Here is a 23454-nt window from a genome sequence, read left to right on the forward strand (position 1 = left end):
AGCCTTGTCAATCTGTGAAAAAAAAACAGGCTAAACCAAAAAAAGTGTCTTTGTTGTTCATAATATTGATGAAAATTATTGTTTACTGTGGAAACATTTATTGTGGAAACATATGTGATAAAAACATATGTGTGAAACAAGGTGTTGATAGTTGGTTGATATGGTATAAGAGTTGGTAAGGTGTTGTTAGGTGTTTGCCGTGGTGTTCGGGGTGTTTACGGAGTCTATGAGAGGAACATGGGATGAAAAAACGACGCACAGAGGAGTGCTCGTCAGTATGGCTGTGGATCAGAGCTTGGGGACCTGCCCTGAGTGAGTATATGCAGTTTGTTGGCTGTTGGGCAGAGGAAGTAATAGAGCTGGGGCTGTGGGTGAGAATGTATGGGACTCTACAGGAGGAACGAGAGCTGAAAAACGACACATAGAGGAGTGTGGGTCAGTTTGGCTATGGATAAGAGCTTGGGCACCTGCCATAAGTGAATACATGCAGTTTGGTGGCTGCTGGGCAAATGAAATAATAGAACCTATATAGGGGCAAAATTGAATGTGACTGTATGGGACGAATGAGGGATTAAAAAACGACACGTATGACCCACAATGTGGGTCAGTGTGGCTGTGGATTAGATGTTGGATTAGATCTTGGGCACCTGCCCTAAGTGAGTACATGAAGTTTGGTGGCTGTCAGGCAAAGGGAAGGGCTTGGGTGGGTGCCAAAATGAATAGGACACTATGGGAGGAACGAGCGATGAAAAAATGACACATAGAGGAGTGCGGGTCAGTATGGCTGTGGATTAGAGCTTGGGATCTGCCCTGAGTGAGTACATGCAATTTGATGGCTGTCAGTCAAAGGAAGGTATATGGTTGGTTGTGGACAAAAATTAAGGGATGTAAAAGGGAGGAATGAGGGATGAAAAATGACATATAGAGGGGTGCGGGTCAGTATGGTGGTAGATTAAAATTTGGGAGAAATCATGGATGCTTTGCAGTGTGTAATCACTAATTAATCCACCTCTCTTTAAAACAAAAAAGCTCTGAAAACTGTTAAAGCATGTATGTACTTCATATTTTTATGAAAAAATGTATATCCCTCCTGCAAATTTATTTCTGTATATTGCTGTATGCACAATTTTCAATTTGCATCTGATGTTGTGTACTATATTCTGCTTTCAATTTAAAAATGCCTGAGCAAATAAAAGAGAAAATGAAACAAGTTTGTTGAAACAAATATTTTTTGGAAGAGGATATGGACACTTTCCAATACATATTTGTTGACAAATAAACCAAGGTTTTATGAGGTTTCTTACAAGCTTGATCACCAAATGTATCCAGTAAAATCCCTTTTGGTGACAAAAATTAAAGGTCCCAGTTGATGTAAACTGTATTTTTTGTGACTCACAGCCAGAAATGCTTTTTCACTCATTTTTCCTTTGTGACCACACTCAAGGACTATGGCAATTATCTGTACCTTTATTTTGGACTTTATTTTGGACATTCATAGTGCATTTAAACTGTATTTAGAAAATATTTTATTTGGGTTTACAATTGAATAAATAACTTGAAAATAATTTTTAAATGTAATTTAATAATTTTGTTATCAAAGTACTTTATATATAAGTGTAGAGTGCAAAAGAATAGACCAACATTTTGTCACTTAGTCATGTTATTTGAAATCTTTGTCTACTTCCTCCAGTACAAAGGCTTTGAAAAACTGAATGTCATTTTTGTATAAACAATCTGTTTTATTATATGTACCTAAATTTTCATACCTTCTTTCTTTTATTGATATGTCTTTGTTTGAGTTGATTTATTTTTTTCAGTATTTCATCTTCTTTTTCTCCACTGGCTACACTTTATATAAACTCTGTTGATTTGATCTGAACTTATAACAGTACAGGGACTAATATCTCTTTTATTGTTAAAGTGTGGAAAGATTTTATTAACAATAAAGAAAAAATGGATTGAAATATGAAGCTAGACTGAAAAATACACAAACAGACACAATTTTTTAGTAGACTAAAGTCTAGCATTCTTTGAGTGCTCTTTGTTCACAGGTCTGGTTAATCTTTATTCAGTTGGTTTTGGTTTCATATTCTCATAATAAGGGATTATTACTTCTGTAAAATGAAGACTTAAGTAAAAGTAAAAGCACCTTTCCAAATAACAACTAGAATAGAGACACATAAGTACCAAAGTTCCAGGTCAAAAACTACTTAAAAGGGAATTCCACTGATCACAGTAGTGGTGATAAGAACTAGACGTCTGAAACATTATTACATGAAATGGTTACGAGTACATTGCCTGATGTCTGAGACGTATTTTTTTTTTTTATATTAAGGTTTAAAGGTTTTGTCTTAAACTGTATTTGTGAAAATCAATTTATGGGGTACAGATACATTCAGGGCATTGTAAGGCAAAATAGTACTCAATAGTAAAATTTATATTTTTAAATTTGCCATTATTTTACTATTATCAACATTACATATAAAAACCTGTGTAGGTTCACTGGCTGTTTAGGTGAATTAAATATTTTAAAATATTTGTGTTGCAGAGCACCATTGTAAAGAAATCTGAGTCAGTAAGTTTGTATGTAAGTCAGCGCGTGGCTGTGTAGGTGTAAAGACACAGTGCATTCCCCAACACGATAATCTTACACACACCCATGGACTAGTGTTACTTAATCTGTCTACATGCATATCTGTTTGGCTTTCCCTGTGCAGTTGAATCAACATGACAGTAACTCACCCGTGGATGCAACTGATGACAGGAGTAACGAGCAAGGTCCCATCTGCTACCTCGAATTGTGGAAAGAAGCTGTAGGCAAAGATGACAGGCAGCTGATTGAAATCACAGCACTACAGAGTGATAATATATCTAATGAGTGCAGCATTGCTTTTTTATTTTTTACACATAATTACCACCTGGTCTCTTATTATGCTGGGACAGATTTCCACTGGCCTAATCCTCCCACTAAAGACAGTGGACAGTAGACTACACAACTGATTTCTGGAGCCTGATTTCTGCCTCTACAAAGTAGCTAGTGATGTAGTCAGTCAGATACTTTCATTGAATAATTGGCTTCATCTCAGCAGCAGTCTTATCTTCTGCTTTGCAATATGTAGGCTTCTTTTTTTTGCTGTAGGTTGTAAAGGGACGGAGGCAGTGAGAAATAACATAGGTGCAATTCGAATGACATCCTTTTCAAGGTCCTAACTTCTTATCTCCGACTCAACGGCACATTAAGACATACAGAGTGGCAGCTAGGCCCTTGCCCTTGGTCTGTATAAACTTCACTTTGGTCAGACGAGTCCATACGCCTGTGCCTAGAGTAATGAGTAGCAGGTGAATGGCAACCTAGCATAGTCCTCCTCACCTCCCTAATCCAAGGCAAACCAAGGTAAGCAGGCCTAGATATTCAGCTGTTCTTCCCACTCAGCCCAGCCATCAGCACAGCTCTATATTTACCAGCTTCCTGGGTTACACAAGACCACCGAGGGGCGTTCACAGACCCCAAGCCCGTGTCTGTCCCCTGGCTAAGCTAGGCTCTCTGTCCCTGCCATAGTAAACACACAAAGCACATGGTGCATGGCTAACCACTGTGGGAACAAACAAGGGGAGGGTCAAAGGCAGGGGCGTTTGCAGCCTCCAGAAATATTCTCGGAAATTGGAATGTACACAGCGGTCTCATGGCAAGCTCCTAATACCTCCTAATGAACCTTTCTCTTTACCCACGCCTGTCGGCCATTGCCTTTATTTCTTGAGAACGACACCTGCGGGAGATGTTTTTGGCCTTAATGCTGATGAACTGTGACTGATTCTGTCCAGACACATTGGAATGTGAGTGATAAGAACGGACTGAGTTGAGGTAAGAACATGAATTTTTTTCAAGCTTGGTGGTACAGGCAACTTTTTCAAACTTGTAGCAAGTAGAATTCTGAGGAACAAGTTGTTTGACTCTGAACGGTAAATAGATTTTGCTAATTTTGGCAGTTTCTATTTAAATTTGCCTTAGTGATATCTGGATTAGGTCTGAAACCATGTAATATTTTATTAGTTTATTATCTGAATTGATTTATTACAATTTCTATGTCTGTTGTGATCAGTTATATGGATTTATGTAGGTCAATCTGTGGAAATAATCAACCAAATTGCTTAGTACATAGTATAAATTTGCGGCATATTAATTAGGCTCATTTTGAACTTTTCTGTACTGTGTAACTAGTACTGAGCTAAACACTTCACTTCATGGTGTTTGGGAACAGATGTATCACTTCATTGATAGCTTTGCTGTCTGTTTTATGATGTTAATTTGAGAGAAAGTGGAAACATGGTAACATTACCTTGTATATTGAATAATATATATGTTTATATAAATAAAAATGCCAAATGTTTGTACTTGAACATAACCAGTTCATATGTGTTTAAGCTTTAACTCAGTCCTACAGCGGCAGTCAGCAATTATGTATTCAAGCAATTTAAAACTGGATTACAAGATTATGACTCCTATTTTTGAATTTGTACATGTGCGTTTGCAACCCAAGAGCCTTACTATTTTAAGAAAGTTTTTTTAAGTGCCATTTAAATAGAAATTGTAATATGTTTTTTTCCAGGACAAGGCTGGGGAATACCATTGGTTCTCCTCTGTCATCACTGTCTTAGTAATGGCAGTTAATAATAAACAATAATGATTAACTTCCCAAAATAGCAGTCAGAGTGGCGCGTGTGATCTGGGGGAGAAATAAAATCAGTAGCTGTCTCTGGGGTGATTAGACGACTTAGTGCCAATAATAGCCTCATGAAATGCCCTCGTCCAAACAGTGAGGCTGTCAAGGGCAAATCTGGTGTGTGCTCAGACACAGCTGGGATATGATGCAACCGTTTTTATAAAATCAATTTTGAAATGAAGATGAGGCCCACAAGTGCTACATGAATTTATTAGGATGAATCAGGGGAGATGGGATTTTCAACTCGGGGAATATTACCTTGCAAAAGTAAAGGTAAACACGCATTACCACTTAAATGTTTTGAATGGTGTTTTTAATAATACAACACAAGGTATATTCCACATATGTTTAAAGTGATTGAAATATGATCATTGGGCCACAGATGATTCCAAAATGAAACCGTGTACAGCATTGATCCTTTTACCACCAATTACCGTAACTACAGCAGACAGTTACATTAGTTATCATCAGTGGTGAACCGTGATTATTAGTGCTAAGCCTATAGATCAGGCCATAAATGTTCAAATTCAAGACAGTTTACCTCTATGATAATGCTAATTTTTGCCTCTATGGGATTCTAGTTCTATGTTAGCATTTAGCTAACTTGCAATTAACATGCACATTTTTGGGTGTTCTACATAAAACATGGATGTTTGAAGTTTTCAAAAGACATTAAAGTTTTATTTGAAGCCTATTAACATATATTTTAACTTGCATTGGGCCTAACCAGAAGTAGAGCTAGCTTGGCTGTAAAAAAATAATCCCAATTGGATAATTTTCTGTTGGCCATTTGAAGTATTAAACCCTTTTGTTTCCCACCAAAACAAAATAGGAGAACTACTATAATGCTAATAAAATACAGAGTTTAAGTATAACAAGAATGTTGATTATTCAATGAAAATGAACTAAAAATTCAGAGAAGTATTTCTGTTTTACTGAAATCACAGAAGGCCGTGAGGATTTCCCTGTTTATCATTTAATATCACCTTGTTGTTCCTAAAATACTTAAAATATTGAACAACATTTTTAAAAATACCTTTAGTGTCTGTTTTTTATTAAACCTAAAGGGTTAGTTTTGTGGAAATGGATTAGGCCTAGTCATGGAGTAAACTGCAATGTCAATTTAAATCTGGGTTAAAATGATATGGGTCTGGAAACAGTTCCTTGTGTTATTTAAAGTTATTTTTGAATAAAAAAATTATTATCACTTTTGACAGTGGTACTGTATTACTCACTTGGAAATTATTTAGTAGCTATATCTGTTGTAAAGCATCTTTTCTCGCTTGAGATTAATGTTATTTGCACCTAAATTAAACATAATAAAGTAAATGAAACTCAGTCAAAATGTCATTGTAGTCCTTTATGACAAATATACTACATTGTTATAATGTTTAAACACACGGTGCTTCTCACTCTCACTCACTGTTTACAGAATGGCCTGTTCATCACTTGAGATCTTTCCATTCAAGGATCAGGAGCTTCCAGCCCACCTGCTGTGCCAGCTGAACCTCCTCAGACTGGAGCGCATCTTCACTGACGTGCTCCTGTGCACGGAGGACAAAGAGATTCCCTGTCATAGGAACGTGCTGGTGTCCAGCAGCCCGTACTTCCGTGCCATGTTCTGCAGTAACTTCCGTGAGAGCAGCCAGGCCCGAGTGGACCTAAAGGGCATCAGCTCTGAGGTGCTAGCAGGGATTGTGGACTACGTCTACACAGGAAGCATCACCATAACAATGGAGCTGGTGCTGCCTCTGATGCAGGCCGCTTCCATGCTGCAGTATGTGAGGCTCTTCGAGGCTTGCTCAGCCTTTCTGCAGGAGCAGCTGAACCCTGACAACTGCCTGAGCATGATTCGTTTGTCAGAGATCCTGCACTGCGATAGCTTGAGGGACAGGGCCAAGGAGATGGCCGTGCGTTGCTTCTCAGATGTAGCTGCCTCTGAGGACTTCTGTGAGCTTTCCCTGCCCGAGCTTATGTGTTATCTGGAGGATGACAGGCTTTGTGCAGAGGAAGAGCAAGTGTTTGAGACTCTTCTGGCCTGGATCCACCATGACCCTTTTTCTCGACGAGGTGCCATTCATGACCTCTTCAAGAAGGTGCGCTTGCGTTACATCCACCCTACATATCTCTTCCAGTTCATAGCCAATGACCCACTTGTCCAGTCCTCCACGCTCTGCACTGAGATCATTGAGTCCGTGCGGCGTCTAATGTTTTCGGTTAGTGCCAAATGTACCCGTGAGCTGAAGCCCCTGTGGACCACGCCTCGCCGCTACACCTGCCGAGAGACTTTAGTGGTAGTCGGGGGCCGCAAGAACAACGAGCAGACTTCCAGAGAGGCGCTGCTCTATGATGAACGCACCCAACGCTGGCAGTGGCTGGCCAAGCTGCCCCTACGTCTGTACAAGGCCGCTTATGTCTGTATACACAGCATTCTGTATGTGGTTGGAGGCCTCAGTCTCAGCCTGGCATCTGGAGACAGTGCAGTTAGCGCAACTGTCTATACTCTGTCATTGAAGACTAACCAGTGGAGGACGGCTGAGCCCATGCTGGAGCCACGTTACGCCCATCAGAGCGTGTCCTACCTGCACTTCATCTTCGCTCTGGGAGGAATAGGAGCTGACAAACAGATATCAAACACAGTGGAGCGCTACAACAGCATGTTCAACCAGTGGGAGGCCATGGCCCCTATGCCCACAGCGGTCCTACATCCTGCTGTGGCTGCCAATGACCAGAGGATCTATGTATTTGGAGGGGAGGATTCCATGCAGAATCCAGTGAGATTAATACAGGTAACTAGGCAGAGAATTAATCTATGATTTGCTCACATTAATCATAGTCTGATTTCTCCTAATGAGTCAAATATCTCTCACTTTTCCAAGGTTTATCACATCTCACGAAACCAGTGGTCTAGACTGGAGACAAGGACAGTGAAGAATGTCTGTGCACCTGCTGCTGTCATAGAAGACAAGATTTACATCATTGGAGGTGAGCTCAGTATTCAAGTCTTTTAAGACTGTACATTATATTGTTTATTAAAAGGATAGGCTAAAACCATCCATGTAGCATCTGGTGTAAACATGCTGGCTCTCATTCTACAGTGGCCCTTAGAGACTTCGAAAGTCCTTTTCTGGTTTAAGAATTCGTAAAATTCCTTCTGATGATGCATCTTGAAGGTAGAAGGAACTTTTGAAAAGCTATACCTGCTTTAGGGTGATTTTTTATTATTTTTATTATTATTTTCTTCTATTAGCTGGTGAATGCAGAAGGAAATCAGATAGCAACATTACTGGTAGGGAGCTGAATATCTTACTGCAGCCATATAACTGGGGTAGCTGTAAAATCATCAATACAGTTGATATAATGCATAACTCAATTAACAGAAATGACTTGTCAGATGAGGAGGACAACAAGCTAAGCAACAAGTTAAGCAAGGTAGCTGGCTACATAGACACCTTACCTCAGTTTATCTTCTTTTCTCTGGCTGAAAGGGTAAGAACTTGTCTGTGGTGTCCATTTTGTGCCAAATAAAGATAGAATAGCTGTTTTCTTCATGATTACAGTTAGATAAGAGTTTCACTAGAGCTAGCTTGGTTGTGTTTATCAGCCTATAGGTCTGTGGTTAAGCCAGCTGTCAGGATTGGTTGACTCCACTGGGATTGCCAATGGTTGTATGATGAACATTGATGGACAAAAACATAAAAACTGTATAACTTTATGAACAAGTCTAAGGGACATCTCATTTTAGGCCAGAATGTCCTTATTATCTTTATTGAGACATTGACCTTAGATTAGACATTGATATTGCAGAAGGCTGTAATATACAAATGTAGCTAAATCCCTTTAATCTGTTTTTTCTATATTGTGTGCTTTGGACATCTTGACCAATCACAGTTCCACATGAGTGTTTCTGTGGGTGTTTTGGTGAATCAAGGTATTCTTGTAATCTAACATCAAAAGTTATTTTGGTCAAAAATGCAAAACAATTTTACATTATAAATGAATCAATACACATTTAATATATTCTCAAGGCCATGATATAACAAAGGGCTTTACATTATTAGAAAAATGCCATGGAAATTCATTGTGTTTCTAAGTTCTAAGTACCTTATTCTGACCTTTTTCTTGAATGAAGGGTACACAAGAAGAGTGATCGCCTATGACACCAAAGCCAACAAGTTTGTGAAATGTGAGAACATGAGGGAGAGGAGGATGCACCACTCAGCTACTGTCATCAACAACAAGGTCTACGTGACTGGGGGCCGCTTTCTCAACAGCCACGACATCATAGAAGACTCTGACTGCTTCGAGTGTTATGACCCTAAAGCGGACGTATGGACATCTAAAGGTTCTTTGCCGTACAAGCTGTTTGACCATGGCTCACTGGCCCTCATCTGTGTCTCCAACCGCCCAAACCCACCATGACTGATGAGAGGGGAGACTATAACCACTGGCTGGGCGACCAGTTAACTCCCTTGCACAAAAAAAATCAAATGAAGTGCCACAGATGAAACTGGAAAACCATTTGAGAAGGTTTGCATCCCCTTGCAGGTCCAGTCTCATGTCAGCTGTGGCTTTGATGGTATGCTACTGAAGCTCAGAGCATCTGTAGGGTCTTAAATCAAAGGAGATTTGAGCTGATGAGTGGCTGTGTCACAGTGTAATGTCCCGGGAGTGCGCTCAGGAGTACACTTGCACAACACACAGCTGTCCCTGCACAACTGTGACCCGAAAAACCTTCACTGACCAGTGTGTCTCATTCAAGCACTTTCCATCACCATCTTCTCCTCTCAAATGGCTTAAATTACCATAAACTTTGGCAGTATATTTGAGACAAGGGTGGGTGATATGGCAAAATTATAACATCATGATACTTGAAGGCATATGCAATACACAAAATGTATGACAATATTTTTGGTAAACCATTTCGGAATAGACATGCACTAGCAATACAGTAGTGCCAGGTTTTTTAAATGCTATGAAAAACTATTAGTTTGATGATTTTTTTTTAAATTTGATCTTTGCAAAACAAACTATTTATTTAAAGTCATCTTCTCAACTATGTATCTGCTACTTGGCTAACACTTCACTTGAACCCCACTACAAAACACTAACATTGGTGTAAATATATCATGACAGATGTCATTAGCTGCCCCGAGTTGTCAAGACAGATTTTGTTCAGAAATATAAGTGTCATGTTACCTTCACCGGTAATTGTCATGACAGATGTCATAATGTAATGACAGCTTATGCTAATTTTTGTGTTCACCAGTTAGCCGTCATGACATCAAACATTGTGGCATCTGTCATGACAGTCACTCGTGACATGACACTGTTATATTACTGAACAAAATCTGACATTACAACTCATGACAGTATATGACATCTGCCATTGCATGTTTATGACCTGGTTATATTAATGTTAAGAGTTCAAGTAAAGTGTTATTGCTACTTGTTCTTGTGCAGTTTATACAGTTACTTTACACTGATTTTATTGTTTACAGGCTCTATAATTGGTCTAAATCTGTCTTTTTTATGATACATGCCATTGATCAGTTATGTAAAAGTACTGATTATACCCATGGTATACTGAGAAAAGCATAGCACGACAAAACTTACCACAATACCAAATATGTTCAAAAGTTTGTAATCACTTGCCGTGTAAGTAATTTTTGTTATTTATTTTACAACAAACTATTCATAGCTGGGTTTCCCAAAAGCATCTTAGCACTAAGATGATTCTTAAATGGTGGAGCGAGAATTACAAGATGCTTTTGGAAAACTGTATTTTAAGTTTTGCATTCAGTATTCTATAATATTCTGTGAACAAGTAGTGAATAAAATGGTAAATATAAAGATATAGTGTTATATTTTATATAATTATCATAGTATTTACATTATTTTTTGTCAATTTGTGTGCCTTGAGATTTGACCTTCACTATGATGAGTTTGTTACATTTTTTATAACTTAATTCTACGATATGGAGTTTTCCCAGTCATTATAGAATCTTTTACAGCTCCACTCATCATTTTGGACACATCTTTCCAGCGTCCTACTAGTTATTTGAAGCTGTAAATTAGCTGTATATTAGAATCATTTTCCACACTTGTCAGTAATCAAATCAGCTTTATATTATTGAAAACAGTATTGATTCCAAACTTGTAAATAGTAGTGCATATCATAAAATTTTCCAGCCTTGAGATGTTGAGATGAATATTTAGGATTCCCCCCAAAAAAACCTGAGGCCCTGAGAAAATAAAATTCTTCTACAGTATGCTGGTGCACCATGGTCCCACACTGTAGTTCATTTAAACTCTCTTTTTATGAGGACACATTCCTTCAAAGCAAAAAGGAAAACTGTTAGTGGCTAAACTACTAAAGCTGCTGTGAAGCTCCCAGAAAAGACGCTAGAAGAACAGCGACTGCTGCTGTGTTGCACTTTGTATTTGCATGTATTTACTGTTGACTGCAAAGCCTTATACTGTATACTTGACAAGAAGACCATTTCTTCTGCAAACTCCATCTGAAACAGAGGGAGAAGGGCTGGAAATGGTGAAGTTCAACAATACTGGAAACTGACACACCAAAACTGTTGCTCTGCAAAGATGACTTGAAATCTTTTAGTGCTGCTTTTGATGACGTGTTTACTGCATGACTGGTGGAAGGAGACTGAACCTCATGATGGTCAAAAAACATAGATATGCTTTTGTTGTCCCTCTGCAGTCTGAGAATTCACATTGGTAAATGTAGCTTTGATGAGTTGTCCACTTATCATATATCTGTCTGTACTCTGTCTCTCTGTGTGGGCATTTTCATGTCCCATAGAACAAAATTTACTATCACAGGAAAAGAGCTTCTTTAACAGTCATGACATTTTCAAGGACTCAGACTGTTTTCAGTGCCATGACCTAAAAACAGACATGTTGACGTCTACAGTCTCCTTACCTTACAGACTATTTGTTTCTTTTTCAGTTCTGCTTTTGATGAGAAGTGTTTACTGCATATCTGGTGAAGTGAGGCTTCACCACACAAGGCCTAAAACTGCTTGAAATGTTTCTAGTGTTGCAATGAAGAGAAATCCACACTGGTGAATGCCTTTTTGTCCATTCATTATTTTTATGCTTATATTTATTCCATTTAAAGGGATATAGGAACATATGTAGAATATGGATTTAGCAAAAAGAAAAGAAAAGAAAAGAAAACCAGTTCACTGAAAACTGAACTACCTGTCCAGTGAGTTCTATTATGCTTGCTTTGAATCAGTGGGTTTTACTAAATGCAGGGAAATGCTGAAATTATTGTCTATGGCCATCAACAATATGTGTCAGATATAGCAGATAGAGATGGGATTTGAAAACACTGGATAATTTCCTTTAACTCTCAACTCTGTCTTCTCTCTACACAGCAGGTGTCATGGTGACCCTCAGTGCTAACTTTAGCTCCAAGCTTTATGATATATCTCATATACCCTTCAGGCCTACATAGTCCTGTCAGTTGTAGTCATGTAAGTCATAACAACAACTGACAGGCATAATTTGAAGGGTTTAGTTGCAAAACGCATTACACACTGCTTTCAAGAACTTCTTTTTTTTCCATGATATTCATTGTTGGTTGTGAGCTTTACACATATAAGCATTTGGTTTAAGCAATATGGTTTAATACTACCTTTAGTTGAGAAATAAAAATATGTTTTCCATTAGACATCAGCTATTATTCTTTTCAAAAACATTTTGGAATGAAACTCATTTGTTTTTTCTCATGACTCATTTGGCAATATAATTTGTGGCTGATACAGTCGTATGTGAAAGTTTGAACACCCCCGTTTAAATTGCATGTTTTGTTTATTTTTTAAGTGAAAATAATTTAGCACATCTTCTACAGAGAACACATTTAAATATGTTTTTTTCTGCTAATTGTAGTGCACAAGTTCTATTTGTTTGCTGAGTTTAACATATTAGAAAAAAATACATAAAACATTTTGCACAGGCCACATTTTTATTCTCTTCCAATATGTTAAATTGTGCAAACAAGCAGTAAATGTGAATTAAAACATGCAGAGGTTTGTTCACAACAAAGGATGTGTTAACTTAGAAAGTGTTGACCCACTTACACTACAGTGAAAATCATAACAACATTTCAGTGAACATTTGAAAAAGTGTCTTATTTACGATTTAGAATCATCTATCATATTTGCTGATATTTTATGAGGCATAAGAAAGTATTTTAGACGGTTTATTTAACTTTCAACAGATGCCTGTTTATTACTGTGGACATGTTTAAAATGTCTTTTTAAATTATTTTAAACAGGGCTGCCCAAAGCGTGGCCTGCAAGGACGATTGATTTGGCCCTTTTCAAAATGTATTTTTTACATATTTTATTAACAGAATACAAAGTTATAAAGTACATTCTATCCAACGGAAACCTATCTATATATTACTTTGTCTTTTTGGCCACAAACATTGCATTTTGTTCCCCCAAGACAAAAAGTTTGGACACTGCTGATATTAACTTACATTATGGCAGAGTTTTTGTATCATGCTGCAATTAATTTATGCATGTATCCTCCAGAAAATGTATACTATTATTATTATTATACTGAATACAGTGACTCCAAATGTTGGAACAGTAGCGTACATATGTTTTTTCTTTCCTTTGGACAATTTGGATTGAAGTACTTACTACCATAGAAGAAGTACCTTCACTCTCCAGTCCATAACGTCTATTTTTAGTAGCTAAGCTGTAATAATAACAGCCTATTTTTAATTGTTTCTGTGATGTCATAAAAAAACAATGCAGTTACATAAATCCACCTATTTTAGCCTATAGTAGTTTAGCTCCGCCCATTCACGCTGAAGTCATAAGGAGTGTTTTAGCCCAGGCTGCTTTTTGAATGAGGCACAATACAGGATAACAGAGGTCATTTACATATATCAGTCTTAAAGATACAGTCACGTAACAGCTTTAAGGGACAAAGAGATTAATTATGACTGGTTTTGGTATATAAGAGCACACAGATGTTATTTGTGTTATAAGTGACTTCAGGGGATGATATAAAGTACAGAACTAAAGTAGGATACAGAGTCAAGTTTGTTAGAAGTGTAGACAGTTTAGTCTTTATGGCCGTGTAATTCTGGAACATTTTAACTCATCAAGGTGTTACTGAAAGTAACATAAGCTGTATTCAATTTCGTTGCTGCATGGTCTGGACCACAGCATGGCTGAGCCTCGTTTAGCACCTTGGCTGACTCATGTTTCCCAGTACTAGAATGGAATCAAGCACGACCACAGAGAATGACTGAGACATGAACACGCTGAAGTGTCACGTTGCACACATCAAAAGTGCCAGCGCTGCAGCAGATGGGCACAGCACAGTCCAACGAGAAAGCTGGACAGCACCAGCCACCAGAGAGGGCAGTGCAGCTTCAAAAGACACAAAAGCATGTAGGACACTGTGACTGTGATTTAGGATGTTCTCATGTTGATTGCTGTGTTTAGTCAGAAGGTTCAGGTGTTCTGGCTTTTTGCCACTCAGTCTGTTCTGCCAGCTTCTGCCTGCTTTGTCAGATTGCTTTGAATTACTTCACGTTTCATTGATTTGAAAGGTTTATACCAGCCACTGTAATAGAAAGCCCTAAACCTACCTGTTTCCCCTACCCAGCCATTGGGGCTCATCTGTTGATGCACATTTTTGTGTGAACCATCTCCTGGTTCTTCATCAACAGTCAGTTTCTGACCAAAGAGAAGATATTGGCCAGATATGTTTGGAGAATAAACCACTTTCAACCTAGTAGTGACACTGATGTGTGTAAAAATCCCATCAACACTGCTGTACCTGATAGATTCATACCAGCACCACACACACACACACACACACACACACACACACACACACTATCGTGTGACATGGCTGTGCTGGAAATGAATCACCACCCAAATAATACCTGGTTAACAGCATTGGTGAAAAACTGACCAATCATGAATGGGGTCGAGGGGGGTGACATTGTGTATGATGGCAGTACTACAGTCTGTAACTGTACTACTACACAGTGGACCTATGAGGTACATTAACACCTTAACAAACTATTGGAAACAGAAGTGAGTACTACATTTTTGAGCTGGTGGGCCCATGGCTTGTTAAGGGGTTAAGTAAAAGTAATTCATTTTTCAGGATGAAAAAAGCAGGAAACTTATATTTACAAAACAAATTACAAACATACACCGATCAGGCATAACATTATGACCACCTCCTTGTTTCTATGCTCATTGTCCACTTTATCAGCTCCACTTACTGTATAGGTGCACTTTGTAGTTCTACAATTACAGACTGTAGTCCATCTGTTTCTCTGCATACTTTGTTAGCCCCCTTTTACCCTGTTCTTCAGTGGTCAGGACCTCCATGGACCCTCACAGAACAGGTACTATTTGGGTGGTGGATCATTCTCAGCACTGCAGTAACACTGATGTGCTGGTGGTGTGTTAGTGTGTGTTGCGCTAGTCTGAATGGATCAGACACAGCAGTGCTGCTGGATTTTTCAAACACCTCAGTGTCACTGCTGGACTGAGAATAGTCCACCAACCAAAAATATCCAGCCAACAGTGTCCTGTGGGCAGCGTCCTGTGACCACTGGTGAAGGACTAGACCAACACAAACTGAGCAGCAGCAGATGAAACAGAAACAGACGGACTACAGTCTGTAATTGTAGAACTACAAAGTGCACCTATATAGTAAGTGGAGCTGATAAAATGGACAATGAGCGTAGAAACAAGGAGGTGGTCATAATGTTATGCCTGATCGGTATATACATACATATATACATATATATATATGTGTGTGTGTGTGTGTGTGTGTTTTGTCTGACATGAATAACATGTACGTGATGGCCGTTTGACTGGAAATTAAACAAAAGGGTGGTCTGAGTTTTGCATAGCACTGAAGGCATTTCTAATAAAGTGGCCAGTGGACAGATATACAATGTAGGTGTTTCTAGTAAAGGGAACAGTGAATGTGCTCATTTGTGTAAATGTAAATGATACACACGAACAAAATTTGTTTAAGAGCAGAGAACTTCAAATGACACAGACCTTTTGTGCACCACAGGCAGCAGCCGTTACCTAATGGACAGTTATTCTTAGAACTGTTCTCTTTACCACAAAGTGAAATACATAGACACAGGGTTATATGTGAGGCACGGGCAGTGTCAGAGTGCAAGATACCTCAGCCTGACTCCGATTACACTCAAACCTTTGGCCTCCTTTTTAGCCCCCAAGACAAAGTACTCAGTGACGTGTTTTTGTGAAGATTAAACTTTCTAATTACACACACAAACCTCGACTCAGTGTCGTAATACATCCAGCAAAGAACCAGTTTAAAGGAAAACTGCTAATCATCTGAAAGATAAGAAACCACATTCACTTTCAACTGCAATTATTCTGCCACCTACAGGAAGAAATGCAAGCTGTAATTTGATGTCCAAGAGCAACAAAACATCACCCCTCACCTAATACCAAATACTAAGTAACAAGCGTTCCACAATTCTGCCATCTGTCTAGAGGATAATACACTTCTAACAGGATAGTTTAATTATGTAAGGCAGGTATAAGGCCAGTGCTCTTTGCCATTAAAGCAGTACAGTAGCCTGCTCACACTTTACCACTAGATGTCACTAAATACTAGCTAAAAAGTACAGAAATGTGAATGTACTGGTTGCAGAATCCAAGAGATAAAGACTAAGACTGTACACTGATCAAGTCCATTTAAATTAAAGGGGATTTCCACCTTTTTTTAAATTTTCTTATCAATCAACCCCTGAGGTGTAAACAAAGTCAGAGTGTTTTGATGTGAAATGGTTAATTGCAGAGAAACATACTGACTCAATTTCTTTACAGTGGTGGTGATAGGAACCAGGGTTTGTGATGTCTACAACACAAATATAGCCATTTTATTCACTATCAGAACCAGTGAACTTTCACATGTCTTTTGAGTTTTTATATGTAGTGTTGATTATGGTAAAATAGTGGCTAGTCTAAAACAGTATGTTTTTTGGGTACTATTTTGCCTTATAACAGCCTGCATGATTTTAAAAATACATTTTAGCCCAAAGCCTTCTCTGAAAACTATCATAAAACAATGTTTCAGGCATGAGGCAGCGTATTTATGATCATTTCTTGCAATAACTTTCTGTGATATAGCTTTTAGAAGCATTTAAGGCTTCAGACGTCTGGTTTCTATCACCACCACTGTGAATAATCTCACTTTTGTGCAGTTACACGTACCAAAAACAGTCATAATTTAACTTTTCCATCCTCTCTTTATTAATTTTTACATGACAGCTTTCTATCCTCTTTATTCCTTAAAATTAAACAGGCGGTTTTTGTTACTGTGCCTTTAACACTGATATATGTAAATAACCACTGTTCTGATTGGCTGCACGGTGTCTCATTTAAACAGCAATCAAAGCTGAAACACACCTAGTAACTTCAGTGTGAATGGGCAGAGCTACACTGCTGTAGGCTGAATAGATGGATATATGTAAATGTGTTGGTTTATGTGACATTACAGAAACATTGAATTCAAAAGTCTTTTTTTTTTTTTTGCAGCTTTGTTTCTTTCTTCAGTGTCAGTGTCTTGGACTCTTACAAAGATCACTGAATCATTCTCCAAGACGAAAACAACCTAAACAGATGAGATGAATCATATGACTTGACCAGACCATTAGAGTTCCCACCACTTTATTGAGGGACAGCTAACATGGCTGCTGCAGAGTGCAGTCCTGGAATACAGCACAAGAGTGCCTTATACTTCATTAACAGAGTTTCTATACTACATCAAATTCTTATTTCAAAAAAGTGAAGAAAAATCTGTTTTAGGCCCTTTAACAATTGAATTATGCAGAAAGTTTGAAAAAAGGTGGAATTCCCCTTCAACAGTGAGAGAGAAAAAAAAGGCAACTTTCAAAATTGCTACAGTAGTCTTAAAGTTTGTTTATTGTCAATTCATTCACTTTTTTAAAAAAACAGATCCTTAGTTTTTACATGCACACTCTTCATCATTTACAGAGAAGCAATACAGTCAGCGGAAGAGTATGGGACTTATAGCACAGTTATATGAGAGGTATCAGCCTATCGACCAGCCTGCAAAACACTGAACTACTGTGTGTTTGTCTGTGTTTAGGTAATGAAGGAATAATACCTCAACCCTGTATTGAAGATTAAGTGAGCTTCAGCTCATGGTTAATTCAACAGCTTCACACCAGCAGGGTAGTCATAGGAGTTCTGGAATGTTACATGGCACTTACAATTACTGACTGGAAACATAAGATAAAAGTCCCGTGTCCTATGCAGCATTTTGTTGTCTTGTGAAAGTGCTCTCTGTGATAATTAATATGACAAAATTATTTGCAAACAGAACAATGGAAATAATTACAATAATTATATTAATATAAAACCATATGAACATATAATAAGAGATTACAAGATTTATTAGGTAAGCAGATCAGGTGTGATTTGAACACATGGTGTGTTTCTAAACATAATCCTACAAAAGTAATCTATTTGCATCCTTTAGTTTAAGAATATGATATTTCCTGTATACAATAGGTCCAAGACACGCACAGTTCAATTTTTTTTTTTTTTTGGCACAAGCAAACTATTCCTTAAAAACTTCATCATTTAGCATCCAAACAATCCCTAGAAAAAGGTCTGGGGTCATATTTTGACTCTCACATTTTGACTCTCATAAACACTGCCATTAAAGTGGAGCAAAAATATATATATATATCCTAAAAGAAATTTTGCCGGTATCAAAAACGTTCGCTAATTTGGACCATAGGACTAACAAAGCAGCAGTTTAAACAAACACCAAATGAGGAAAAAAGCATTTGGTCAGAGTTAATCGTAAATGGGCAAAGGAGGGCAGACTGGCCAGACCTAATCCGCCTGTCAGTCTCTCAGAGATTGACTACTTCACTCACTTCTCCCTGAGTGGGGCCAATAAGAAGTGGTTTGTTTTTTTCTTTATTTTTTACATGTGTGGGCTGATCCTTCAGCTTACTATTTACATACAGTTGTATGGTTCATACTTTATGAAAACGTACATTCAATAAACAACTGAATGCTCTGAGCAGAAACTTTTTTTAAAACTTTTCTCTCCCAGTGTTAACTTAAAATCACCTCTGAGTTCATTCAGTGTTAGAACATGCACCTCTGTAATGTGAAGAAAGCTGGTAAAAATGAGCTTTAAAGTCTGTGGTACAAAGTACATTTCCACAGCTTTAACTCCAAACTGGACAACCTTTTCCTGAGACAGGGGAGCAGGGCTGGTTTGATTAAGGACCCATGCTGGAAGAAGGATAGGCTCATTCTTTCAGCCACTTCTGGCACTTCTTAAATGGAAGAGGAAAGGAGGGGTATTAAAGACAATCTACAGTGACTTAGAGATCTTCTAATCTGGCCATGCTGTCATATGCAAGACCCATCATGCCTGACACAGTGTCAGTGTCTTGGACTCTTACAAAGAGCACTGAATCATTCTCCAAGACGAAAACAACCTAAACAGATGAGATGAATCATATGACTTGACCAGATCATTAGAGTTCCCACCACTTTATTGAGGGACAGCTAACGTGGCTGCCGTAGAGTGCAGTGCTGAAACACAGCAAAAGAGTGCCTTATACTTCATTAATAGTCCGCTCTGAGGGACGGAAATCCCTGGAGTTGGAAGGGGACATGTAGAAGGACTGGGTTTTGCGCTTCAGACGGGCACGTTTGGTGGCCAGGGACAAGCTGCGCTTGCTGGATGAGATGATGTCGTTGATGAACTTCCTGCAGTCCATGCACACCTCCATAGTGCTCCAGTCTTCTGTCAGCTCCTTCGGCAGCTCCACTTCGTCCTTGGAAGATGAGCGCTCGCCATGCTTAGAAAATCTGTAAATATCGAGTAGTTACTAGGGGTGCAGTAACTACTACTTAAAAAGCACTATGCCCTGTAATGTTCATATGTTCATTAGGGCTGTAAAACGATTAACATTGTTAATCATGATTAACTGCTTTTTTTGTTTAGTTAATTTGACCCTAAAGAAAGGTTTTCTCCATTTAAAAAGCAGTTCATTATGTTACATATATAAGATGGGTCTACAATCTTATCCATACAGGGCTGGTGTGGCTGCAGGAGCTGGAGTACACCTGATTTCACTTGCTTAATCAGTTGGTGTCAGTCTTCACGCATGCACCTGCCTGGCTAGAATATAAACCTGCAGCCACAACGTCTCTTTGTGGATAAGACTGGTGATCCTTATTGAGTGAGTTACCTGGAGATGGAGCGATTCAGGCTGTGGCGGTGGTGGCTGCCTGAGGCCTTCTCTGGCTGAGCTGTGGCTCCAGTCTCCTCCTTAGGCAGGGTGGTGGAACCCAAAGAGTAAATGGGCAGGTTGGCATAAGGTTTGGAGGGCAGCCTCATCTTAGATGGAAATACATACACACATCAATTACATAACAGACTCAAAAATAAGGTTTACACCATTAGCTGGACACATATATGAAACTAAAGTTGAGTCACACTTACCTTCTTACAACATTGTGAACAAACAGGCCTGCAAAACAAGACAGTTTAATGAAGTCTTCAGCACACCATTCTTAAACCAGTGTTAAAGCCCCAGCACTGCACAATTTAAAATAATCTCTGCGCATCCACATCTGATATAGCTCATGCAGGGCTTGAAAATCAATGAGCTGAATCAGGTGTGCTGAGTCAGGGAATAGATGAAACTGCAAGGCAATAGCTCATCAGGGGCAGGATTAAGAAACACTGCTTTAATTCCTTAAATGGCCAGGATGTGTCAAAAGGCCCAAACTTTTATTACACACTTGTATGTCATAAGATTACCTCAGCAATTTTGCATTGCAGTCTAGGTAGTTATTAAATGGCAAACCTTAAGATTTAAGCTGGGATTTTAAGAACTTAAACCATCCACAGTAACAATAACTACTTATTTTATCACTAATTTTGATATTTTATTAAAATAACAATACCTTTTGCAGAACTGACAGGTGTAGGACCAGGTAAAAATGGAGAATCTCTTTGTCCGACAGGAGAAACAAAGCTGAGAGAAGAAAAAAAAAGGTTCACGTATAGTAGTAACCTGGCTGGGTCATGTCTTCACCAAAATATTGATCATCATTCATATTTCTGCATAATAAGCAGTACTAGAAATGGAAAAGACATGAGGCCTTGTTCAGAATAAGCATTAGACTGAGTTTATAGCAGTGCTCACTTTTCCTTTCTTGAGTGCGTTGTAGATGTCTTTGTACTGCTGGAACTTCTCCAGTTCAGCTTTGACCAGAACCTGCCTGATGTGCATCACCTCCTCCACTGTCAGAGCCAGACACTCCACAGGGTAGCAAAATTCCTCCTACACGGATAATAAAACAGCATTAAAAGCATACCTGAGCAAAATAGCCGACATCCTGCCGCCATTCACATGTATGCGTGTCATGTTTGCAGATTCCGATATTGTGTAAGGCAACAGCAAACATGGCAACAAAAATACGTCAACAGGCAACAGAGCAATGGGAACACCTCAAACCAAATTACCAAAGCAATGGACATGCCTTGTGAACAAAACAACCATAGCACAAATGGAAATGGCACAAATACAAAACAACATAAGCTGGCATTAGGGCGGTACCTCCCACTGCAGTGTTCTGTTTTGTGTTGCAACCCAGCTAATCCATTCCCAAAGCCTCGAATGTAAATGCATGGTGAGTTGAAACTCCCGAGCCCCCACAAACATGCATCCAATGGCAAATGTAAATGTACAGCACCCATTTCATTATAGATCCCATAAAAGCCAATCTGCATAATACTTGTAATACTAACTTCTTTTTACCAGTAAATGACCACATACAAGTCAAAACAACACTGTGAAATACCCACATATTGGCTTTTATGTACCAACACACACCAAATGTTAGAGAAGAATTAGTGTTGTAACAGTATCCGTGTAGTCTGAGCAGTAATCCACTGTTTTGTTGGACATTATTACAACCCACTGCCTACTCATCAGAGGAAATAACACTGTTATGTTACAATTTTGGTGATTTCATTTCAGTACTTTATGCTTTTACTCTCTTACAGCTCTGTGTATTTGTGTTTTAAAATACCTTCTAGGACCTTCTAGAAAAGTGTCCCTTTGCTAGGAACACTTTACCCTGTGTGGTCTGTGGTTCATTGAGTAGTGAACTAGCTGGGAATCTAACTAGGGACCACATTTCACACCTATAATTGGTATCCAAAAAGTACTATTACGTTATTTACATTTGTATTTGGCAAACGCTCTTACCCAGAGTAAGTTAAAAAATGAATCATGTTACATATGTAGATGAATGTAACGTTAGGAGTTTTGCCCAAGGACTCTTACTGGCATAGTGTGGTGTGCTGTCCTAGGCACAGAATCAAACCCTGGTCTGCTGCATTGAGGGCAGTGTTTTTAACCCACTACATTACACCAACCACTTTGGTCTCTTCAGTATCAGCAATTAACTGTGTAAAGGGTTTTTTTGTATCATTCATATGCAAACCATTATCAATTGTGAAATTGCTAAAGCAAAGATCTTTTAAGCAAATCCTTAATGTGATAACTTTTAGAGGCCTCATTTAATAAAAAGTTTGGAAAAATTTAGTTTTTTATTAAATACATCTTTAAATACCAAAAATACAATAGTCTAATTTCCTTTTAAATTCTACAATTTCATTCTATTGTATCTGGTTCTTCTTAGGTCAGTTCAGCTTTCATTCCCCTAAATTATGTTTTCCAGGCATGTTCTCCCTTGAGTGGTCTTCAATCACGCTGTCCAGTAAATGCCATTATTATGTTATGTTTTTGGTGATTTAATTTCAGTGTTTTATGCCTTTTCTCTCTTACAGATCTGTGCACTTGTGTTTTAAAATAACTTCTAGAGTCCCCTTTGCTAGGAACACTTTATTCTGTGTGGTCTTATCAAAGTCTGAATGTTAGTAAATGGAGAGAGGCAGGAAGGGTGATTTACCTTCTTTTCCGATGGCAGCTACAGCAGAATGCAAAGGAGGAAAGAATCTTAATTACAGCTCTAATACTGTAGAATATTAGGACTACTACCTACATACTCTCTATGAAAGGCCTTCAGTTTAGATGGACATTGTTATCCAAAATAAAACTGGTCACAATAATAACCAGTTTTGATTTTGAACTAACTATTATAAACAAGGATTTAATCAGTGGAACAGCTCCATGGAGGTGAAACATACTAGAGATCTGGAGCTCTGGCGAGATGGAGGCACAAATGGCCGGATGCTGGTGGGGGCTTCCTTCTCTATGGAGTGCCTCCGCTGAGGAGCAGTGCGCCGGTCAGGCTGAGGGGTGGAGGATATGGGGAGGAACTGGGGAGGACCTGAAGAGAAAAAAGAGAGAGAGAAAGAGAGAACGAGAGAGAGAGAGAGAGAGAGAGAGAGAGAGAGAGAGAAGGAAATAGAGAAGAAAATTTTACAGTGCTTGTAGAAAGGAAACCACAGCATTATTTTTCCAAATAGAAATCAAAGTCTTACTCTTCTTGCCCATGACAGACTCGGGAGAGGTGTCGTCCACCATTGAGGTGGACATACTGGAGCTGCTGGCTGACCGGCGGGTGCTGGGCTCCTCCTGTGGGCATTGCAAAGACCATTACAACTTACATAACATTGCAATTAAGACAAAGCCCTAGAA

General features: G+C 38.7%; 2 protein-coding genes across 5 annotated transcripts in view; one reads left to right on the forward strand and one right to left on the reverse strand.

The window, feature by feature from the left end:
- Window positions 1–3565: 3565 nt before the first annotated feature.
- klhl38a (kelch-like family member 38a) lies at window positions 3566–9143 on the forward strand. Its single transcript, XM_036566273.1, has 4 exons — window positions 3566–3862; window positions 6154–7510; window positions 7601–7706; window positions 8854–9143. The coding sequence occupies exons 2-4, from the start codon at window positions 6155–6157 to the stop codon at window positions 9141–9143; spliced, it is 1752 nt and encodes a 583-aa protein (XP_036422166.1). The 5' UTR covers window positions 3566–3862; window position 6154.
- A 9195-nt stretch (window positions 9144–18338) lies between these two features.
- Window positions 18339–23454, reverse strand: part of spire1a (spire-type actin nucleation factor 1a) — a 56065-nt gene continuing 50949 nt past the window's right edge. For 2 of the 4 annotated variants that reach the window (XM_036566276.1, XM_036566274.1), the window contains 8 exons: window positions 23298–23391; window positions 23001–23143; window positions 22763–22780; window positions 20989–21126; window positions 20747–20817; window positions 20280–20307; window positions 20026–20174; window positions 18339–19642 (listed from right to left, as the gene is read on the reverse strand). In XM_036566276.1, coding sequence (XP_036422169.1) covers window positions 19387–19642; window positions 20026–20174; window positions 20280–20307; window positions 20747–20817; window positions 20989–21126; window positions 22763–22780; window positions 23001–23143; window positions 23298–23391 — 897 coding nt within the window. In that variant the 3' untranslated portion in view covers window positions 18339–19386. The remainder of the gene's footprint in view (window positions 19643–20025; window positions 20175–20279; window positions 20308–20746; window positions 20818–20988; window positions 21127–22762; window positions 22781–23000; window positions 23144–23297; window positions 23392–23454) is intronic. The other 2 variants (XM_036566277.1, XM_036566275.1) reach the window with 1 other exon arrangement.

The sequence above is a fragment of the Colossoma macropomum genome, unplaced genomic scaffold (genome assembly GCF_904425465.1).
Source record: "Colossoma macropomum unplaced genomic scaffold, Colossoma_macropomum, whole genome shotgun sequence".
In the NCBI taxonomy this organism is placed as follows: domain Eukaryota; kingdom Metazoa; phylum Chordata; class Actinopteri; order Characiformes; family Serrasalmidae; genus Colossoma; species Colossoma macropomum.

Excerpts from the sequence above, each read along its gene's own strand:
- klhl38a (XM_036566273.1), top strand. The coding sequence starts at position 6,155 with ATGGCCTGTTCATCACTTGAGATCTTTCCATTCAAGGATCAGGAGCTT. Across the intron at positions 7,511-7,600 it reads ATCCAGTGAGATTAATACAG|GTTTATCACATCTCACGAAA; the intron begins GTAACTAGGCAG and ends CACTTTTCCAAG. Across the intron at positions 7,707-8,853 it reads CAAGATTTACATCATTGGAG|GGTACACAAGAAGAGTGATC; the intron begins GTGAGCTCAGTA and ends TCTTGAATGAAG.